At 43.7% G+C, this 22,602-nt stretch overlaps 1 protein-coding gene across 1 annotated transcript in view; it reads right to left on the reverse strand.

Annotated features, from left to right (window-relative positions):
- The window catches only part of ppp4r4 (protein phosphatase 4, regulatory subunit 4), a 115,636-nt gene extending 94,337 nt beyond the window's left edge, over positions 1-21,299 (reverse strand). Inside the window, exons 1-7 of the mRNA XM_084315262.1 lie at positions 20,972-21,299; positions 20,196-20,323; positions 14,740-14,813; positions 7,454-7,556; positions 3,430-3,577; positions 1,945-2,018; positions 79-185 (exon numbers count right to left, since the gene is read on the reverse strand). Of these exons, the coding sequence (XP_084171388.1) occupies positions 79-185; positions 1,945-2,018; positions 3,430-3,577; positions 7,454-7,556; positions 14,740-14,813; positions 20,196-20,285 (596 nt within the window). The 5' untranslated portion in view covers positions 20,286-20,323; positions 20,972-21,299. The remainder of the gene's footprint in view (positions 1-78; positions 186-1,944; positions 2,019-3,429; positions 3,578-7,453; positions 7,557-14,739; positions 14,814-20,195; positions 20,324-20,971) is intronic.
- Positions 21,300-22,602: the final 1,303 nt, after the last annotated feature.

Consider the following 22,602-nt stretch of genomic DNA (forward strand, 5'->3'; position numbering starts at 1 on the left):
TGTGTGACGGTGTGACCACAAGACATATTATACTAGAGCTATTTATATACCACGAGTCCCTGGAGGACACAAACTCACATGGGAGATTCAAACTTGCAGGCCACCTTCCCCAAGATCCGACAGCTGGCTAAGCGGGCGTGGATGGGCTGTGTGAGCTGAGCTTTGGACATCAGCAGACCCAGGATCTGCAAGCAGACAATATGTGACAGACTGTTCAGAGGCACACTATAGACATTACTAGGGATGTTCGATATTGTTTTTTTTTTTTTTTACCAATATCCGATATACCGATATTGTCCAACTTTTAATTTCCGATACCGATATCAACCGATACCGGTAATTAACATTACATTCTCTTGTCGTGGAATTACCACAACATTATGCATACTTTTGACAATAAATAAAATAAGATTTTTATTTTTTTTTAAACCGATACCGATAATTTCCGATATTACATTTTAATGCCAATATGTAAGGGATAATGTATAGCATTGTCGCAAAATAATTGACCGACACAGAGTTTAGAATACCGAGGCGCCTCGCCGAGGTGTTCTAAACGTAGTGAAGGTCAATTATTTTGCAACAATGACCGAGTATAGGCTATACATTATCCCGCTTATTACATGTGTAACTTACTAACAATATACCTAATTAATTTTACACCATCGACAAGACGAGATCAAATGCAGACGCAGTTGTTCTGTGGCTCTGTCAGCCCAAATAAAGTGATTATTATTATCGCCGGCAACCGGCAGGTGTGTCTGATTGCACTGATGCAGTGTGTGTCAGTGGACTTGATTGCTCCAGCTGCGAACAGCGGTCATTATTGCTCGGTTGCTCAATAACTGTTATTATTCGGGATAATAAGCCACAAAAGGTAACGTTTTTGACAAATAGTGAAACGCAGTTAGTTTCTCCTCCCTATTGTTAGCATGTAGCAACAATTAGATCGGAAAGTAGTTTCAAAATGGTTGCACTGTGGTGAAAATAAAAAGGTACAGTAAATTACAGTAGATATCATTATCTGTTCTTATGCACGCCTGGTGATACTAAATTGAACTCAGGCATTTGAAAGATAATATATGTATATATATATATATATAAATGTGCGAATTGGCTATAATAAGGTAATTTATAAGCATCATATTCTATATTCTATAATAATATTTCAAATTGCATTGGGCCGGATGGGAGAATTCAGTACTGTATCTACAGAACCTTCTGTTTAATCATCTTCCCCTTATTAATTTCCTTAGATTTTTTTGTACACATGATCTCTTCTTAAGTTTGGTCATTATTATCATGGTGTTAATTCACTGTCAAAGATTCAAAGAAAAATCATAATTCATATTCTCCTTTGTTTCATCACAATTTAAGCAAGCCTAGTAATAGACACAATATTTCTGACACTGTGAATACATTCCCTGAGGTCCATAGATGTACCTAGATACCAAGAATATGCAAATGGCCTTGTAGAAGTGGAGCAATATTCCATTTACCTAGGTATATATTTTAGGCGAAAATATTCCACGGGGGGAACAGGTTAACCATTAAAAAAAATTTGAATTTTATTTCAATAAAAAATGCTTAAACAATAATGTTAGTGATAGAAGGGAACTCATCTTGTGCAAAAGTGGAAATTTTTTTTCAAATTCCATGCGGCAGAATTGTTACAATAGCCGATAATCCATTTTCCCAATGATAAATCCCTATACGGGTGGAACAACCAGTGACGTCAGACTACACCTCCCTATTGGGGTCAGATTTAGGTGAGGTCAGGTGCTCTTCTGTGTGTATGGAGGGGATGTGAGGAAGTGTGTCAATAGAAACCACAGGGGCTACGAGATGTGACGCCGGTGGTCATTATCATCACAATACCACTGACGTGGACATACAGCATTTAGAGAGAATTCTCATTATGTTAACATGTCAGGTTGCAGGTACCTCCTGTCTGATGGTCTCCTTGGGCAGGGCATCGATTGCGGACAGCAACGTTTCCAGCCAGGCGTTGCTCACCCCTATCAAGAGAGAGAGACAGAGCACAGGATCTAGTGCTGAGCAACTCAATGAGGTGACGTTAATACTTTCAAATGGCATATCAAATTCAATAGGCTATACTCTGCACTGCATGTGTATTTAGTATTTACATTGCAAATATAGTTTCTCAAAACTTTCGTCAAGCGTAAATGGGCAGTATGGGTGTTTCCTGCTCAAGTCTAATTTGTTCTAAAATATTTCCTTCCTATGAATGAAGACTGGGACTAGCTCTATGAATGAAGATTAGGACTAGCTCTATGAAGATTAGGACTAGCTCTATGAAGATTAGGACTAGCTCTGTGAATGAAGATTAGGACTAGCTCTATGAAGATTAGGACTAGCTCTGTGAATGAAGATTAGGACTAGCTCTATGAATGAAGATTAGGACTAGCTCTATGAATGAAGATTAGGACTAGCTCTATGAATGAAGATTAGGACTAGCTCTATGAAGATTAGGACTAGCTCTGTGAATGAAGATTAGGACTAGCTCTATGAATGAAGATTAGGACTAGCTCTATGAATGAAGATTAGGACTAGCTCTATGAATGAAGATTAGGACTAGCTCTATGAATGAAGATTAGGACTAGCTCTGTGAATGAAGATTATGACTAGCTCTATGAATGAAGATTAGGACTAGCTCTATGAATGAAGATTAGGACTATCTCTATGAATGAAGATTAGGACTAGCTCTATGAATGAAGATTAGGACTAGCTCTATGAATGAAGATTAGGACTATCTCTATGATTGAAGACTACAACTAGCTCTATGATTGAAGACTACAACTAGCTCTATGAAGATTAGGACTAGCTCTATGAATGAAGACTACAACTAGCTCTATGAATGAAGACTACAACTAGCTCTATGAATGAAGACTACAACTAGCTCTATGAATGAAGACTACAACTAGCTCTATGAATGAAGACTACAACTATCTCTATGAATGAAGACTACAACTAGCTCTATGAATGAAGACTACAACTATCTCTATGAATGAAGACTACAACTATCTCTATGAATGAAGACTACAACTATCTCTATGAATGAAGACTACAACTAGCTCTATGAATGAAGACTACAACTAGCTCTATGAATGAAGACTACAACTAGCTCTATGAATGAAGACTACAACTATCTCTATGAATGAAGACTACAACTAGCTCTATGAATGAAGACTACAACTATCTCTATGAATGAAGACTACAACTATCTCTATGAATGAAGACTACAACTATCTCTATGAATGAAGACTACAACTAGCTCTATGAATGAAGACTACAACTAGCTCTATGAATGAAGACTACAACTAGCTCTATGATTAGTCATAGATATTTATATCCAGTGACTTCTTCAGTGGTTTATATTCCCATGGGGTAGACCCCTGCCCTGCTCACCTGCGTCCCGGTGGTCCAGGTTCAGTAAGACGACCTGTAAGATGGAGTGTGTGTGTGTCTGGATGAGGATGACGTCGTCCTGCAGCACCGTCAGGAAGGAGTCCGCCGCCGCCAGCTGGAGGTCCACTCCGGCTTCCTGTAGCACTTCCTGGATCAGAGGACAATGCGATGGGAGAGCGGCAGGGGTTAAATGGATGATACCCTATTAGAAGCAAGGGGTTCCAAACACCATGCTTGATTCATGTTGTGTTGTATTGTGTGTTGTGTTGTATTGTGTACTGTGTTGTATTGTGTGTTGTATTGTGTGTTGTGTTGTATTGTGTGATGTGTTGTATTGTGTACTGTGTTGTATTATGTGTTGTATTGTGTGTTGTGTTGTATTGTGTGGTGTGTTGTATTATGTGTTGTGTTGTATTGTGTGTTGTGTTGTGTGCTGTGTTGTATTGTGTGCTGTGTTGTATTATGTGTTGTGTTGTATTGTGTGTTGTGTTGTATTGTGTGTTGTGTTGTATTGTGTGTTGTGTTGTATTGTGTGTTGTGTTGTATTATGTGTTGTGTTGTATTATGTGTTGTGTTGTATTGTGTGTTGTGTTGTATTGTGTGCTGTGTTGTATTGTGTGATGTGTTGTATTGTGTGTTGTGTTGTATTGTGTGTTGTGTTGTATTGTGTGCTGTGTTGTATTGTGTGCTGTGTTGTATTGTGTGATGTGTTGTGTTGTGTGCTGTGTTGTATTGTGTGATGTGTTGTATTGTGTGCTGTGTTGTATTATGTGTTGTGTTGTATTATGTGTTGTGTTGTATTGTGTGTTGTGTTGTATTGTGTGCTGTGTTGTATTGTGTGTTGTGTTGTATTATGTGTTGTGTTGTATTATGTGTTGTGTTGTATTGTGTGCTGTGTTGTATTGTGTGTTGTATTGTGTGTTGTATTGTGTGTTGTGTTGTATTGTGTGCTGTGTTGTATTGTGTGTTGTGTTGTATTGTGTGCTGTGTTGTATTGTGTGATGTGTTGTATTGTGTACTGTGTTGTATTGTGTGTTGTATTGTGTGTTGTGTTGTATTGTGTGATGTGTTGTATTGTGTACTGTGTTGTATTATGTGTTGTATTGTGTGTTGTGTTGTATTGTGTGGTGTGTTGTATTATGTGTTGTGTTGTATTGTGTGTTGTGTTGTGTGCTGTGTTGTATTGTGTGCTGTGTTGTATTATGTGTTGTGTTGTATTGTGTGTTGTGTTGTATTGTGTGTTGTGTTGTATTGTGTGTTGTGTTGTATTGTGTGTTGTGTTGTATTATGTGTTGTGTTGTATTATGTGTTGTGTTGTATTGTGTGTTGTGTTGTATTGTGTGCTGTGTTGTATTGTGTGATGTGTTGTATTGTGTGTTGTGTTGTATTGTGTGTTGTGTTGTATTGTGTGCTGTGTTGTATTGTGTGCTGTGTTGTATTGTGTGATGTGTTGTGTTGTATTGTGTGCTGTGTTGTATTGTGTGATGTGTTGTATTGTGTGCTGTGTTGTATTATGTGTTGTGTTGTATTATGTGTTGTGTTGTATTGTGTGTTGTGTTGTATTGTGTGCTGTGTTGTATTGTGTGCTGTGTTGTATTATGTGTTGTGTTGTATTATGTGTTGTGTTGTATTATGTGTTGTGTTGTATTGTGTGCTGTGTTGTATTGTGTGTTGTATTGTGTGTTGTATTGTGTGTTGTGTTGTATTGTGTGCTGTGTTGTATTGTGTGTTGTGTTGTATTGTGTGCTGTGTTGTATTGTGTGATGTGTTGTATTGTGTGTTGTGTTGTATTGTGTGTTGTGTTGTATTGTGTGTTGTGTTGTATTGTGTGCTGTGTTGTATTGTGTGTTGTGTTGTATTGTGTGTTGTATTATGTGATGTGTTGTATTGTGTGCTGTGTTGTATTGTGTGTTGTGTTGTATTGTGTGTTGTGTTGTATTGTGTGTTGTATTGTGTGTTGTGTTGTATTATATGTTGTGTTGTATTGTGTGTTGTGTTGTATCATGTGTTGTGTTGTATTATGTGTTGTGTTGTATTGTGTGATGTGTTGTATTGTGTGTTGTGTTGTATTGTGTGTTGTGTTGTATTGTGTGATGTGTTGTATTGTGTGTTGTGTTGTATTGTGTGTTGTGTTGTATTATGTGATGTGTTGTATTGTGTGTTGTGTTGTATTATGTGTTGTGTTGTATTGTGTGTTGTGTTGTATTGTGTGCTGTGTTGTATTGTGTGTTGTGTTGTATTGTGTGTTGTGTTGTATTGTGTGTTGTGTTGTATTATGTGTTGTGTTGTATTATGTGTTGTGTTGTATTGTGTGTTGTGTTGTATCATGTGTTGTGTTGTATTATGTGTTGTGTTGTATTGTGTGATGTGTTGTATTGTGTGTTGTGTTGTATTGTGTGTTGTGTTGTATTGTGTGATGTGTTGTATTGTGTGTTGTGTTGTATTGTGTGTTGTGTTGTATTATGTGATGTGTTGTATTGTGTGTTGTGTTGTATTATGTGTTGTGTTGTATTGTGTGTTGTGTTGTATTGTGTGCTGTGTTGTATTGTGTGTTGTGTTGTATTGTGTGTTGTGTTGTATCATGTGTTGTGTTGTATTATGTGTTGTGTTGTATTGTGTGCTGTGTTGTATTGTGTTCTGTGTTGTATTGTGTGTTGTATTGTGTGTTGTATTGTGTGTTGTGTTGTATTGTGTGCTGTGTTGTATTGTGTGTTGTGTTGTATTGTGTGTTGTATTGTGTGTTGTGTTGTATTGTGTGCTGTGTTGTATTGTGTGTTGTGTTGTATTGTGTGCTGTGTTGTATTGTGTGTTGTGTTGTATTGTGTGCTGTGTTGTATTGTGTGTTGTGTTGTATTGTGTGTTGTGTTGTATTGTGTGTTGTGTTGTATTGTGTGTTGTGTTGTATTGTGTGCTGTGTTGTATTGTGTGTTGTGTTGTATTATGTGTTGTGTTGTATTGTGTGTTGTATTGTGTGCTGTGTTGTATTGTGTGTTGTGTTGTATTATGTGTTGTGTTGTATTGTGTGTTGTGTTGTACTGTGTGCTGTGTTGTATTGTGTGCTGTGTTGTATTGTGTGATGTGTTGTATTGTGTGTTGTGTTGTATTGTGTGTTGTGTTGTATTATGTGATGTGTTGTATTGTGTGTTGTGTTGTATTGTGTGTTGTGTTGTATCATGTGTTGTGTTGTATTATGTGTTGTGTTGTATTGTGTGCTGTGTTGTATTGTGTTTTGTGTTGTATTATGTGTTGTGTTGTATTGTGTGCTGTGTTGTATTGTGTGTTGTGTTGTATTATGTGTTGTGTTGTATTGTGTGCTGTGTTGTATTGTGTGTTGTGTTGTATTGTGTGTTGTGTTGTATTGTGTGCTGTGTTGTATTGTGTGCTGTGTTGTATTGTGTGATGTGTTGTATTATGTGATGTGTTGTATTGTGTGATGTGTTGTATTGTGTGTTGTGTTGTATTATGTGATGTGTTGTATTGTGTGTTGTGTTGTATTGTGTGTTGTGTTGTATTGTGTGTTGTGTTGTATTGTGTGTTGTGTTGTATCATGTGTTGTGTTGTATTATGTGTTGTGTTGTATTGTGTGCTGTGTTGTATTGTGTGCTGTGTTGTATTGTGTGCTGTGTTGTATTGTGTGCTGTGTTGTATTGTGTGCTGTGTTGTATTGTGTGCTGTGTTGTATTGTGTGCTGTGTTGTATTATGTGCTGTGTTGTATTGTGTGCTGTGTTGTATTGTGTGCTGTGTTGTATTGTGTGCTGTGTTGTATTGTGTGATGTGTTGTATTGTGTGTTGTGTTGTATTGTGTGATGTGTTGTGTTGTATTGTGTGTTGTGTTGTATTGTGTGGTGTGTTGTATTGTGTGTTGTATACAGTGCTGTCGAAGAATGATGTGGTGCTTTGGATGGTGAGACAATATGATATATATTGGGCCCATCATACGCTCAGACCCCATTGAATATAAATAAACAAAATGATACTCAGTAACTTGTGTCCCTTTGGAAAGAGGTTTGACCTTTGACCTACCTGCACTTTTGGCACGACCCTGCGGAAGGTCTCCGCCGGATTCTGCCGCACCAGGTTTGGCAAGTTGATGATGACACTGGCTCTCTGGACATCCTGGCCTGAACTATGGGAACGCAACAGAATACACCGAAAAACATTCAGTTCTACATGTAAGACAGAGTGGACGCTTTAACTTAACACTAACCAAGCTCCTGACCTGATGGACTAGACCCTTCCGTGTGTTGATTGATTGATTGATTGATTGCAAACTTTATTAACAGATTGCAGAATGGGTACAGTACAGTACAGCTCAATACACACAATTGTTAAGGGGATGCAGACCAGAGAAAGACTTTCGTCTTGTTTACATCAAGGTCCCCCATTTTCAATTCATCATAACATATATGACATACATGACATACAGATAGACAGTACTGCTACATCTATACATTTATGACATGTTTGTGATACAAAAATAATCCAGAAAAGAGAGTATTGGGTAGGTGGGGTGGGGTTGGGGGGGGGGGGTTGGGTAGGAGGGGTGGGTGGGTGGGGGACACTGTACAACTGTACAAGCAAAACTGTACATTGGAATATTGACTAAACCATACTTGGTAATTTACTGTACATTGGAGGGGGTTGTGTTAGGACATTTACAGGGGCCAGTTTCGAATTGCAGTCTCCCGTAGGTGTTCTTTGAGAGTGTTTTTGAAAGTGGGTAGTGATTCACATTCCTTTACAGCTTTGGGTAGGGCGTTCCACATTGATGTGGCATAATGTGTTATGTTGTGCTGTGTCGTGCTGTGCTGTATTTATTGTGTCATGTTGTGCTGTATTATGTATCCATTGCTGGGAAGGGGGGGGGTAAATGTATCTATGATGTTCCAGTTTTATGTACTGTAGAGTTTAATACACTCTGTACCGATCAACCTGGTTGTGTGGCGATAAAGGAATCTTGAATCTTGATTTGTTTATGTTACTATGTTGTAGTGTTGTCAAAAATATCGAAGTATCGATACATATCGATACTGAATATTTAAAACGGCTTCAATACTCATTTCCCGAAGTACCGATACTTTCTGCAGTATCGGTACCAGCTGGCTTGCTCCCGCAAGTTGTTGACAGACAGACGCGCTGCCAGAGCCTTGCTCTTCCGCCTCCTCCTCCTCCTCCTCCTCGCTCAGAGCAACAGACACAAGCTGCTGCAGCAGCCTCCTCCCCCTCACAGCCGGGCAGCGCAGCCCTGTCTGCAGTTTGTAAACAACGCTATTATTAGCCAACGTTAGCTGTCGTTCCTCCGTTAGCTTAATGCTAGCTAGCTGGCCACCTATTACTTCATGGAAACGGGAGTAACGTCAAGCCGAGCCCACTACACCAGTACATGCATGAACTCGACACAACTACCCCGTTTCCAACGTTAGGTAGAGCAGAGCCGGAGCCCATCCTACACCAGTACACACATGAACTCGACACAACTACCCCGTTTCCAACGTTAGGTCGAGCGGAGCCGGAGCCCATCCTACACCAGTACACACATGAACTCAACACAACGTTACCCCGTTTCCATGAAGTGTCCAATTAGGAGCAATGTTGTTGAAAATGTAACGTTAATAAATGCTCCGAGCATAGCTCCGGAGATATCTCTCTCTCTCTCTCTCTCTCTCTCTCTCTCTCTCTCTCTCTCTCAGTAGACCTAAAATCTCCAGCAGCCACTCTCTCTTTCTCTCTCTCTCTCTCTGATCTAAAGATAAACAAAGGGTTTTAAAAGTGTATTTATCTTCTCGTATAGTACCAGAGAGAAGCTGGGGAGAATCAACCAGCAACAAAAGCAAAATTTGTAAAAAAAAAAAAAAAAATTATAATAAAAAAAAATTATTATAATTTTTTTTTTTTTGGTATTGAAAGTATTGAAAGTATCGATACTTTTCAAGGTATCGTATCGAAGTCGAAATTCCAGTATCGTGACAACACTACTATGTTTACTGTGATTTGTATGTTTGTTGTGTTCAAGATAAATATTTTTGAGCCACATCAAATTACTTGTGTTAATTGGGAGGGAGGGAAGGGGTTGTCTCTCTGATGTCTTGTCTGTATGTCTGTCTCTGCTGTAACATGGTTGTCTCTCTGACGTCTCGTCTGTCTGTCTGTCTCTGCTGTAACATGGTTGTCTCTCTGATGTCTTGTCTGTATGTCTGTCTCTGCTGTAACATGGTTGTCTCTCTGATGTCTCGTCTGTATGTCTGTCTCTGCTGTAACATGGTTGTCTCTCTGATGTCTTGTCTGTATGTCTGTCTCTGCTGTAACATGGTTGTCTCTCTGACGTCTCGTCTGTATGTCTGTCTCTGCTGTAACATGGTTGTTTCTCTGATGGCTTGTCTGTATGTCTGTCTCTGCTGTAACATGGTTGTCTCTCTGACGTCTCGTCTGTATGTCTGTCTCTGCTGTAACATGGTTGTCTCTCTGATGTATGTATGTCTGTCTCTGCTGTAACATGGTTGTCTCTCTGACGTCTCGTCTGTATGTCTGTCTCTGCTGTAACATGGTTGTCTCTCTGACGTCTCGTCTGTATGTCTGTCTCTGCTGTAACATGGTTGTCTCTCTGACGTCTCGTCTGTATGTCTGTCTCTGCTGTAACATGGTTGTCTCTCTGATGTCTGTATGTCTGTCTGTCTCTGCTGTAACATGGTTGTCTCTCTGATGTCTCGTCTGTATGTCTGTCTCTGCTGTAACATGGTTGTCTCTCTGACGTCTCGTCTGTATGTCTGTCTCTGCTGTAACATGGTTGTCTCTCTGACGTCTCGTCTGTATGTCTGTCTCTGCTGTAACATGGTTGTCTCTCTGACGTCTCGTCTGTATGTCTGTCTCTGCTGTAACATGGTTGTCTCTCTGACGTCTCGTCTGTATGTCTGTCTCTGCTGTAACATGGTTGTCCTATGTTCTTCTTATTTGTAACGCAATATTGTGTGTTCCAACACAAAACAAATGTATCAACAGACAATAAAGAACTATCTTGTCTTATCTCATGTAATCGTATCTTATCTTATAGGTGACTGTGTGTGACAGTGGGGTGATGGCGACGTGGGGAGATTGTCTTGGCAGAGGTCTGCCCTCATGAGTGCTTTGCTGGCAGAGGGTTGGTTTTAAAGGTATGGCGCAGATTTTTAAGAAGCACTTAGCTTTGAGATACTGGAAAAGGAAAACATTAGCATTTGTTAACAGTGCCACTGAAGGTCAATGGTAAATGGTAAATGGGAATGGGTCAATGGGAATGACACATGGAATTTTATTTTAGAGACATACTGGTCAATGGTAAATGGACTGCATTTATATAGCAGCTTTTATCCAAAGTGCTTTACAACTTGTGCCTCACATTCACCCATTCCCTCACCCATTCACTCACACGTTCACTCACACGTTCACTCACCTTTCACAACCATGCAAGGTGGCAACCTGTTCATCGGGAGCAGTAATGGGTTAAGTGCCTTGCTCAAGGACACTTCGACACGCTGCCAGGAGCCAGAAGAATCAAACAGCGTCCACTCTACCTCCTGAGCCAATGATAACATTTTCTGCTTCCTATATCTGAAAAACCAAAACACTGAAGCGTTCTGCTTCCTATATCTGAAAAACCAAAACACTGAAGCGTTCTGCTTCCTATATCTGAAAAACCAAAACACTGAAGCGTTCTGCTTCCTATATCTGAAAAACCAAAACACTGAAGCGTTCTGCTTCCTATATCTGAAAAACCAAAACACTGAAGCGTTCTGCTTCCTATATCTGAAAAACCAAAACACTGAATCAAATGCTTTTTGGCTGAACTGAAAGGACTTTAAATAGACTTCTTAAAAAGGTGGACTATCCCTTTTTAATATTTATGAAAGCAGCCTGGGTTCACATTGTTTAAGACAAGTCAAGGAAACGTGGTCCCAACGTGGTCCTAATTTATGCAAATGACATGTCGTCAGCTTGTGACTGCAACTTGTTCCTGTTTGCGGACGACTCAGCCCTGCTGGTCTCTGACAAGAACAAGTTACAGGTTGAAAAAACCCTCAGCTCGGAACTAGGCAGAATCTGCATATGGCTCGCTGATAACAAACTATCATTACACATGGGCAAAACAGAGTCCATTCTCTTCGGTTCAAATAACAAACTCAGCAAGACCGACGGCTTCTCAGTTACAGTGGGTGACAATATTGTCACAAGGAAAGATGAAATTACCTCCCTGGGTTCCATCCTAGAGGCTAATCTCTCCTGTGACAAAATGGCATCCAATGTAATAAAAAAAGTCAACCAACGAACTCGATTCTTGTACCGGATCTCCTCTCTGGTAAACAAGAACACCCTGAAGACTCTGGCAGGAGCACTCATTCAGGGGTACTACGACTATGCTTGCACCTCATGGTACCAAAGCACCTCAAAGGCGCTAAAAACAAAATTACAAACATCTCAAAACAAACTGGTCAGACTACTGCTTGACCTTACTCCTAGAACCCACCTCACCCCTGCCCACTTTGACAACCTAGGATGGCTTAGAGTAGACGACAGAGTACAACAACTTGCAATGGGCCTGGTCTACAAGATACACTACACGACCAAGGTACCCATGTACATGTCAAAATACTTCCCAAAGGTCAGTGAATACCACGATCACAACACCAGAGGGAGCTCCACAAATCATGTTAAACCCAGATTCGGCTCAAATAAGGGACTAAACACGTTTCGCAATTATGCCACATCAATGTGGAACGCCCTACCCAAAGCTGTAAAGGAATGTGGATCACTACCCACTTTCAAAACCTCTCTCAAGGGACACCTACGGGAGACTGCAATTCAACACTGGCCCCTGTAAATATCCTAACCCAACCCCCTCCAATGTACAGTCATTTACCTAGTATGGTTTTGTCAATAGTTCAATGTACAATTGTGTTTGTTTGTACAGTGTCTCCTCCCCCCCCCCCCCTCAATGTACAGTGTTACTTGTTTATACAGTGTGCCCCCCGGCCCCCCCCCCCCCAACCACCTCCAATGTAAATTACCCAGTATGGTTGTCAATATCCCAATGTACCCAACCCCCCCCACCCAACCTCCTCCAATGTACAGTTTCTACGTCAAATGTATATACTCCCTTTTCTTGACTCCTTCTGTATCACAAACAGTACTGTATTTGCAAATCTGGTATGTCATAAATGTATAGATGTAGCAGTACTGACTATCTGTATGTCATGTATGTCATATATGTCTATATGAATTGAAAATGGGGGACCCTGATGGAAACAAGACAAACGTCTTTCTCAGGTCTGCATCCCCTTAACAAGTGTATGTATTGAGCCGTACTGTATTGTACCCATTCTGCAATCTGTTAAATAAAGTTTTCATTCATTCATTCATTCAGGTGAACCTGATGTATATAGTACTGTGATAGTAAAGGGTTAACCGTCTGTAGTGTGATAGTAAAGGGTTAACCGTCTGTAGTGTTATAGTAAAGGGTTAACCGTCTGTAGCGTGGTAGTGAAAGGGTTAACCGTCTGTAGTGTGATAGTCAGTGTTGCGTTCCTCATATCAACACTGCTTGCACGCACGCTAATGACGCCACGTGCACGCGCGCTCCCGCGCATGCGCATAAATGTTCCCTCGCTTAAGCACAGACTAAAGACAATGCCTAATTGCCTCTACAAATGGATTGTAACACATTTCATTCTCAAGTTCTGTGTGAATGTATCTGAGAACGTATTTAACACACCTGACGACCGGCGCTATTGATATGCAAAGTAGCCCAGGTGGGTACTTATAGCGAGTTGGCGAGTGCAGCGCATTCCTGTGTGCACTCGCGTGCCGTGCACATCCGTGCGTGTGCGTGCACGCGCTTCTGCTCGCAAAACTTTGGCTGCACTGCGTGCAACCCCGTCCCATGAGGAACGCATCACTGGTGATAGTAAAGGGTTAACCGTCTGTAGTGTGGTAGTGAAAGGGTTAACACTTTGTCGTGTGGCAGTGAAAGGGTTAACCTTCCGTATCGTCGCCGTGAAAGGGTTATTAACCCTTTGCCGTGTGGCAGTGACAGGGTTAACCTTCCGTATCGTCGCCGTGAAAGGGTTAACCGTTTTGGTAGTGTGGCGGTGAAAGGGTTAATCAATTAAAGAGCAGGTGCTGAGTGGAGTGTGAGGTAACGGGAGCTGCCTGTGAGCCTGGGGTGAAGGTCTACTTCGGTGTCCCTGGGAGCTGCCTGTGAGCCTGGGGTGAAGGTCTACTTCGGTGTCCCTGGGAGCTGCCTGTGAGCCTGGGGTGAGGGTCTACTTCGGTGTCCCTGGGAGCTGCCTGTGAGCCTGGGGTGAAGGTCTACTTCGGTGTCCCTGGGAGCTGCCTGTGAGCCTGGGGTGAAGGTCTACTTCGGTGTCCCTGGGAGCTGCCTGTGAGCCTGGGGTGAGGGTCTACTTCGGTGTCCCTGGGAGCTGCCTGTGAGCCTGGGGTGAAGGTCTACTTCGGTGTCCCTGGGAGCTGCCTGTGAGCCTGGGGTGAGGGTCTACTTCGGTGTCCCTGGGAGCTGCCTGTGAGCCTGGGGCGAAGGTCTACTTCGGTGTCCCTGGGAGCTGCCTGTGAGCCTGGGGTGAGGGTCTACTTCGGTGTCCCTGGGAGCTGCCTGTGAGCCTGGGGCGAAGGTCTACTTCGGTGTCCCTGGGAGCTGCCTGTGAGCCTGGGGTGAGGGTCTACTTCGGTGTCCCTGGGAGCTGCCTGTGAGCCTGGGGCGAAGGTCTACTTCGGTGTCCCTGGGAGCTGCCTGTGAGCCTGGGGTGAAGGTCTACTTCGGTGTCCCTGGGAGAGGAGGCCACTCCAGCGACCCACCTGGAAGCCCTTCAGACAGTCATATTCTCTATCAAGTTAGGACCTCTACTATATAACTAGCATGACATAACTAATTATATCCGTATAATCCACTTTTTTTCTTTTCTTTTTGGTCTTTGTTGAAATCTTTGCTCTATGACGGGGTGGGTTGGGGGGGATTATTATTATTCTTTTTTGTCAACTGTGGTTGGTGCAGGGGTTTGGTAGGTAGGATTTTTTATTTTAAATGAGGCAAGGGGCAAGCCAATGCGTGTAGTTGGCAAAGAATTTAAATTATGTTTTATGTGCATTGTATGCCTGTACCCGTGCCTTTCATCCAAAAATGAAATAAAAATATATGAAAAAAAGAAAAGAAATGCACTGCCACCTACTGGCCATAGGTTAAAAATGCAGGTAGACTACTACTGCATGCCTAGTGTGGCAGTGAAAGGGTTATTAAGATCCACTCCTCCTCCCGGTGCTCCTACCCGAGTAGGTAGACAGCCCTCTCGATGTCATTCAAGTCTTCATCCACGGTGAGATTGTCAATTTCCTCAGCAGTCTAAAATGAGTGAAAGAGAAAACAGACAATTTAGTTCATTCAATCTGAATCATCACACAGATAACGACATTGTAAGAGTGGGTGGCCCAGGAGCGGAGCCCGTAAGTGGCAGTGGTAGTGCCTTGCTCTACCCATTGGGCTACGCAGGGAATGGAACCCCTAACCCTGGCAGTGTTAGTGCCTTGCTCTACCCATTGGGCTACACAGGGAATGGAACCCCTAACCCTGGCAGTGTTAGTGCCTTGCTCTACCCATTGGGCTACACAGGGAATGGAACCCCTAACCCTGGCAGTATTAGTGAACAGGGTACAGGTGGATAAAGGTGTAGCAGGGTACAGGTGGATAAAGGTGTAGCAGGGTACAGGTGGGTAAAGGTGTAGCAGGGTACAGGTGGATAAAGGTGTAGCAGGGTACAGGTGGATAAAGGTGAAGCAGGGTACAGGTGGATAAAGGTGTAGCAGGGTACAGGTGGATAAAGGTGAACAGGGTACAGGTGGATAAAGGTGTAGCAGGGTACAGGTGGATAAAGATGAACAGGGTACAGGTGGATAAAGGTGTAGCAGGGTACATGTGGATAAAGGTGAAGCAGGGTACAGGTGGATAAAGGTGAACAGGGTACAGGTGGATAAAGATGAACAGGGTACAGGTGGATAAAGGTGTAGCAGGGTACAGGTGGATAAAGGTGTAGCAGGGTACAGGTGGATAAAGGTGTACAGGGTACAGGTGGATAAAGGTGTAGCAGGGTACAGGTGGATAAAGGTGTAGCAGGGTACAGGTGGATAAAGGTGTAGCAGGGTACAGGTGGATAAAGGTGTAGCAGGGTACAGGTGGATAAAGGTGTAGCAGGGTACAGGTGGATAAAGGTGTAGCAGGGTACAGGTGGATAAAGGTGTAGCAGGGTACAGGTGGATAAAGGTGTAGCAGGGTACAGGTGGATAAAGGTGTAGCAGGGTACAGGTGGATAAAGGTGTAGCGGGGTACAGGTGGATAAAGGTGTAGCAGGGTACAGGTGGATAAAGGTGAACAGGGTACAGGTGGATAAAGATGAACAGGGTACAGGTGGATAAAGGTGTAGCAGGGTACAGGTGGATAAAGGTGTACAGGGTACAGGTGGATAAAGGTGTAGCAGGGTACAGGTGGATAGGGTACAGGTGGATAAAGAGGAACAGGGTACAGGTGGATAAAGGTGTAGCAGGGTACAGGTGGATAAAGGTGTAGCAGGGTACAGGTGGATAAAGGTGTAGCAGGGTACAGGTGGATAAAGGTGTAGCAGGGTACAGGTGGATAAAGGTGTAGCAGGGTACAGGTGGATAAAGGTGAAGCACAGGTGGATAAAGGTGAACAGGGTACAGGTGGATAAAGGTGAACAGGGTACAGGTGGATAAAGAGGAACAGGGTACAGGTGGATAAAGGTGTAGCAGGGTACAGGTGGATAAAGGTGAACAGGGTACAGGTGGATAAAGGTGAACAGGGTACAGGTGGATAAAGGTGAACAGGGTACAGGTGGATAAAGGTGAACAGGGTACAGGTGGATAAAGGTGTAGCAGGGTACAGGTGGATAAAGGTGAACAGGGTACAGGTGGATAAAGGTGTACAGGGTACAGGTGGATAAAGGTGTAGCAGGGTACAGGTGGATAAAGGTGTAGCAGGGTACAGGTGGATAAAGGTGAACAGGGTACAGGTGGATAAAGGTGAACAGGGTACAGGTGGATAAAGAGGAACAGGGTACAGGTGGATAAAGGTGTAGTAGGGTACAGGTGGATAAAGGTGTAGCAGGGTACAGGTGGATAAAGGTGAACAGGGTACAGGTGGATAAAGGTGAACAGGGTACAGGTGGATAAAGAGGAACAGGGTACAGGTGGATAAAGGTGTAGTAGGGTACAGGTGGATAAAGGTGTAGCAGGGTACAGGTGGATAAAGGTGTAGCAGGGTACAGGTGGATAAAGGTGTAGCAGGGTACAGGTGGATAAAGGTGTAGCAGGGTACAGGTGGATAAAGGTGAACAGGGTACAGGTGGATAAAGGTGTAGCAGGGTACAGGTGGATAAAGGTGAACAGGGTACAGGTGGATAAAGGTGTAGCAGGGTACAGGTGGATAAAGGTGAACAGGGTACAGGTGGATAAAGAGGAACAGGGTACAGGTGGATAAAGGTGTAGCAGGGTACAGGTGGATAAAGGTGTAGCAGGGTACAGGTGGATAAAGGTGAACAGGGTACAGGTGGATAAAGAGGAACAGGGTACAGGTGGATAAAGGTGTAGCAGGGTACATGTGGATAAAGGTGAACAGGGTACAGGTGGATAAAGGTGAACAGGGTACAGGTGGATAAAGGTGAACAGGGTACAGGTGGATAAAGGTGTAGCAGGGTACAGGTGGATAAAGGTGAACAGGGTACAGGTGGATAAAGGTGAACAGGGTACAGGTGGATAAAGGTGAACAGGGTACAGGTGGATAAAGGTGAACAGGGTACAGGTGGATAAAGAGGAACAGGGTACAGGTGGATAAAGGTGTACAGGGTACAGGTGGATAAAGGTGTAGCAGTGTACAGGTGGATAAAGGTGTAGCAGGGTACAGGTGGATAAAGGTGTAGCAGGGTACAGGTGGATAAAGGTGAACAGGGTAGAGGTGGATAAAGGTGAACAGGGTACAGGTGGATAAAGGTGTAGCAGGGTACAGGTGGATAAAGGTGTACAGGGTACAGGTGGATAAAGGTGTAGCAGGGTACAGGTGGATAAAGGTGTAGCAGGGTACAGGTGGATAAAGGTGTAGCAGGGTACAGGTGGATAAAGGTGTAGCAGGGTACAGGTGGATAAAGGTGAACAGGGTACAGGTGGATAAAGGTGTAGCAGGGTACAGGTGGATAAAGGTGTAGTAGGGTACAGGTGGATAAAGGTGTACAGGGTACAGGTGGATAAAGGTGTAGCAGGGTACAGGTGGATAAAGGTGAACAGGGTACAGGTGGATAAAGGTGTAGCAGTGTACAGGTGGATAAAGGTGTAGCAGGGTACAGGTGGATAAAGGTGTAGCAGGGTACAGGTGGATAAAGGTGTAGCAGGGTACAGGTGGATAAAGGTGAACAGGGTACAGGTGGATAAAGGTGTAGCAGGGTACAGGTGGATAAAGGTGAACAGGGTACAGGTGGATAAAGGTGTAGCAGGGTACAGGTGGATAAAGGTGTAGCAGGATACAGGTGGATAAAGGTGTAGCAGGGTACAGGTGGATAAAGGGGAACAGGGTACAGGTGGATAAAGAGGAGCTTACAGCTGGTCACTAAATGTGACTAAGCCCAGTGAGGGGGTTGCAGTAGTGAGGCATGACAGCGACAACAGGCTGACTGCGTATCTTCCTCCTCCCTGCATGCGTGGGAGAATCATGTGGGAGCTGGGGGGGGGGGGGGGGGGGTTGGAGGGAGAGTGGAGGGGGAGGTGGGGGGGGGGGAGAGAGAGTGGATGGGAGCTCAGCTGGGAGAGAGTGGGTGGTTGTGTTGTGCGTATTAGTCTCTGTATGCGAGGGCTTCTCTCATTATCCGAGACGCCTTGCAATGTGTTCCTCCACACTGCGGGGAACAGAACCCTCCCGCGGGTCCGGAGCAAGACGCCGATCGATCAAGATTATTGAACAAACTTTCCTCTGAACCACGTTGACGTGGACAGTGAGAGCAATGGAACAGGATTTTACCCCATTACGATAGCCTAGTTTCAGATTATATAATGCAACTGACCTCACAAACAATTCAATCGAGCTCAGTTCATTCAATCCAGTGTATTGTCATTATACACAGCAGAGCAACGTACAACGACATTTGCACCACCACACTATGCCATAAATGCCATGTATGTTGTGTACATGTCATAAATGTCACTATGAAATGAAAATGGGGGACCCTGATGTAAACAAGACGAAAGTCTTTCTCTGGTCTGCATCCCCTTAACAATTGTGTGTATTGAGCAGTACTGTATTGTACCCATTCTGCAATCTGTTAAATAAAGTTTTCATTCATTCATTCATTCATTCATTCATTCATTCACTATGCTACACAACCACTCATTTGAATGTCTCTCTCCGCAGTGGAGGAGACAGGCAGAGAGAGAGAGAGAGAGAGAGAGAGAGAGAGAGAGAGAGAGAGAGAGAGAGAGAGAGAGGGGAAGGGAGCGAGAGAGTGAGGAGAGGGAGGGATGGAGAGAGAGAAAGAGAGAGATAGAGAGGAGAGAGAAGGAGGGAGGGAGAGAGAGAGGGATTGAGAGAGAAAGAGAGAGAGATAGAGAGGAGAGGGAGGGAGGGAGAGAGAGGGGGATGGAGAGAGAAAGAGAGAGAGATAGAGAGGAGAGAGAGGGAGCGAGAGAGAGGGATGGAGAGAGAAAGAAAGAGAGATAGAGAGGAGAGATAGGGAGGGAGGGAGGGAGGGAGAAAGAGAGCGAGAGAGAGGAAGGGAGCGAGAGAGTGAGGGATGGAGAGAGTGAGGGATGGAGAGAGAAAGAGAGAGATAGAGAGGAGAGAGAGGGAGGGAGGGAGGGAGAGGGATGGAGAGAGAACGAGAGAGAGATAGAGAGGAGAGAGGGAGCGAGAGAGAGGGATGGAGACTGGAGAGAGAAAGAGAGAGAGATAGAGAGGAGAGAGAGGGAGCGAGAGAGAGAGGGATGGAGAGAGAAAGAGAGAGATAGAGAGGAGAGAGGGGGAGGGAGGGAGGGAGAGAGAGAGGGAGATGCGGACAGCTGAGGGAAACTGCGTCACGCCGAGCAGCAGAAAGTGTGGGTATCCCCCGTCGTCACTAAGTCAGATAGTTATTATTCCTACACCACGCATCGCATGTTATGCTGCGCGGGGGCGGTGGGTGTAGGAGGGTGTCGCCTCCGCCTGACTGACACATCTGACGAGCATGAAGTGGATGAATGAATGAATGAATGAAAACTTTATTTAACAGATTGCAGAATGGGTACAATACAGTACGGATACGCCTTGGTATCATTATAATAACCAGAATACAAATCTGGGCGAAAGGGAATGTAGTTGTTCTTCATCTTCATCATGCGTAGGTACTAGGTAGGCTGTAACAATTTGGTATAATACTTAGGGATAGATTATGTTAGCTGTTGTTGCAGAGTTTATTAAAACCTTGATCTCCATCCTTTGTCAATCAAGTTTTTTCTATGCTAAGTTCTTCTGTATATACACTCGATGCGACTGTAAATGAGGGAAACCTCATCATAGGCTATGCAATATATATATATATTTTTTTAAACATTAATAATGTTCAAATAATTAGCCCACCGAGCGTTCGACGACGTAACGGTTATTAAGCTGAGCTATCATAGTTGACGTTATATGATGATGGGTTGAAGAAGCAACAACAAAAAAAGCCACAATAAATAAAATAAAATAAAATACCTTCAGACTCCGGCGTATGGGTCTTTCAGTGAACGCCAAGTCTTGAAGATCCTCAAACTGTCCAAACAGGCTGAACTGGCTCAGAGTCATGATGATTAATGTCGATGGCGGGCGTCAGACTCCTTTACCTGCTGGGTCGTCGTTAAGAAGTCATCATTACAACATAGAGACCACTGCACTTCCGCGTTACATGGAGCTCGTGAGGGGGGTTGGCCCCATAGATATCTATAGAGGATAGACCACTGCACTTCCGCGTTACATGGAGCTCGTGAGGGAGGAGGGGTGGAGGAGAGCGTGGGGGGAATCATTACAACATAGAGACCACTGCACTTCTTCCGCGTTACATGACATGGAGCTCGTGAGTGAGTGAGGGAGGGGGGGGGTGGAGGAGAGCGTGGGGGGAATCATTACAACATAGAGACCACTCCACTTCCGCGTTCCATGGAGCTCGTGAGGGAGGGGGGGTGGAGAGCGTGGGGGGAATCATTTCCAACTAGAGACCACTGCACTTCTTCCGCGTTACATGGAGCTCGTGAGGGAGGGGGGGGGGCGTGGGGGGGGAGGGAGCGCATGAATGAATGTTGATTAGAGTCTTGATGTAAGTGGTCGTAGCAGCTACGACGTACAACCACTTACGTCAAGGCTCTAATCAACAATTCACGCCCCCATTCACGTCTCCCATGAGCTCAAAGTACCGGAAGTGTTGCGGTGGTCTTCTTCTACTAGACTCCAAATAAAAGTGAAAAACTGTGACGACGGCGAAGTCTCAACTTTACTTTTTAGAGCTGATGTTGTTGTCGGTTGACAAGGCACGGTGTGTTGTTGTTGTTGTTGTTGTTGTTGGTATCCATTGTTATTAAAATGCAACGACGACGTGCGTATATATATTCCACTGCCCGCCGGGGCGAACAGACAATGAACACTATCGAAAAATATAACGGTAATTCAGAAATTGGAACAACCTAGTAGTAAGTTACCGTTACTTTAACCCGCCGGGAAGAAGTGGGAACATGTGCCATCGGAGCTAATAAACGTGACGTTTTTTCTACTGCAAATAAAACAAAACTGTAAATCATTGTCCTCCCGTGTCAACAACACGTTTGAATTCAGAAATATGAAATACGCTTCCTCCATCTCCCGTCTTGACTTGAGATTCTCCCTGTCAAAGGCACGCGCGTCACCACGCAAACGCACTGCAGCAACGGGTTTCCATGGCGACGACATGCCATTCTATTATTTTATTTGGTTCACTGCTGTCTGTTGTTGTTGTTGTCATTTATTTCTGATTTTTGTTTTTGTTTTTATATGTTAGCTGTAGTGTAAAGCACCCTGTGCATTCGTGCTGTGAAGGGTGCTATATAAATAAAGGTCATTCATTCATTCAAACATTTGAACGGCTAATCAACTAAAAATAATTGCTTTACCACAAAGACATTGCAGTCCTTGTCTGTGGTAGTGGTGTTTTGATTGATTGAATTGATTGATTGAAAAGTTTATTAACAGATTGCAGAATGGGTACAGTACAGTACAGCTCAATACATACAATTGTTAAGGGGATGCAGACCAGAGAAAGACTTTCGTCTTGTTTACATCAGGGTCCCCCATTTTCAATTCATCATAACATATATGACACACACGACATACAGATAGACAGTACTGCTACATCTATACATTTATGACATACCAGATTTGCAAATACAGTACTGTTTGTGATACAAAAAGTGTCCAGAAAAAGAGTGTATATACATTTGACGCAGAAACTGTACATTGGAGGAGGTTGGGTAGGTGGGGCTGTACATTGGAGGTGGGGGGGGGGGGGGGGGTTGGGTAGGGGGGGACACACACTGTACACTGTACATTGGAATACTGACAAAGCTATACTTGGTCATTTACTGTACAACTGGGTTAGGACATTTGTAGGGGCCAGTTTCGAAATGCAGTTTCCCGTAGGTGTTCTTTGAGAGTGTTTTTGAAAGTGGGTAGTGATTCACATTCCTTTACAGCTTTGGGTAGGGCGTTCCACATTGATGTGGCATAATTGCGAAACGTGTTAGTCCCTTGTTTGAGCCGAATCTGGGTTTAACATGATTTGTAGAACTCCCTCTGGTGTTGTGATCGTGGTATTCACTGACCTTTGGGAAGTATTTTGACATGTACATGGGTACCTTGGTTGTGTAGTGTATGCCAAATCTGCCCACTACTCCACCATCATCAACAGCAGCAACCGCAACCCCCGGACCCTCTTCTCCACTGTCAAGAAACTCTTACAACCCCCGGACAATAACTCACTCTCCTCCCCTGACCTCTGCAACTCGTTTCTCCTCTTCTTCAATAATAAAGTATCTTTAATCAACAGCTCACTGACTGCCCGCATCGCCAATTCCCCCACCCTCGCCCCCCCCACCAA

The sequence above is a fragment of the Notolepis coatsorum genome (genome assembly GCF_963971535.1).
Source record: "Notolepis coatsorum genome assembly, chromosome: 5".
NCBI lineage: Eukaryota > Metazoa > Chordata > Actinopteri > Aulopiformes > Paralepididae > Notolepis > Notolepis coatsorum.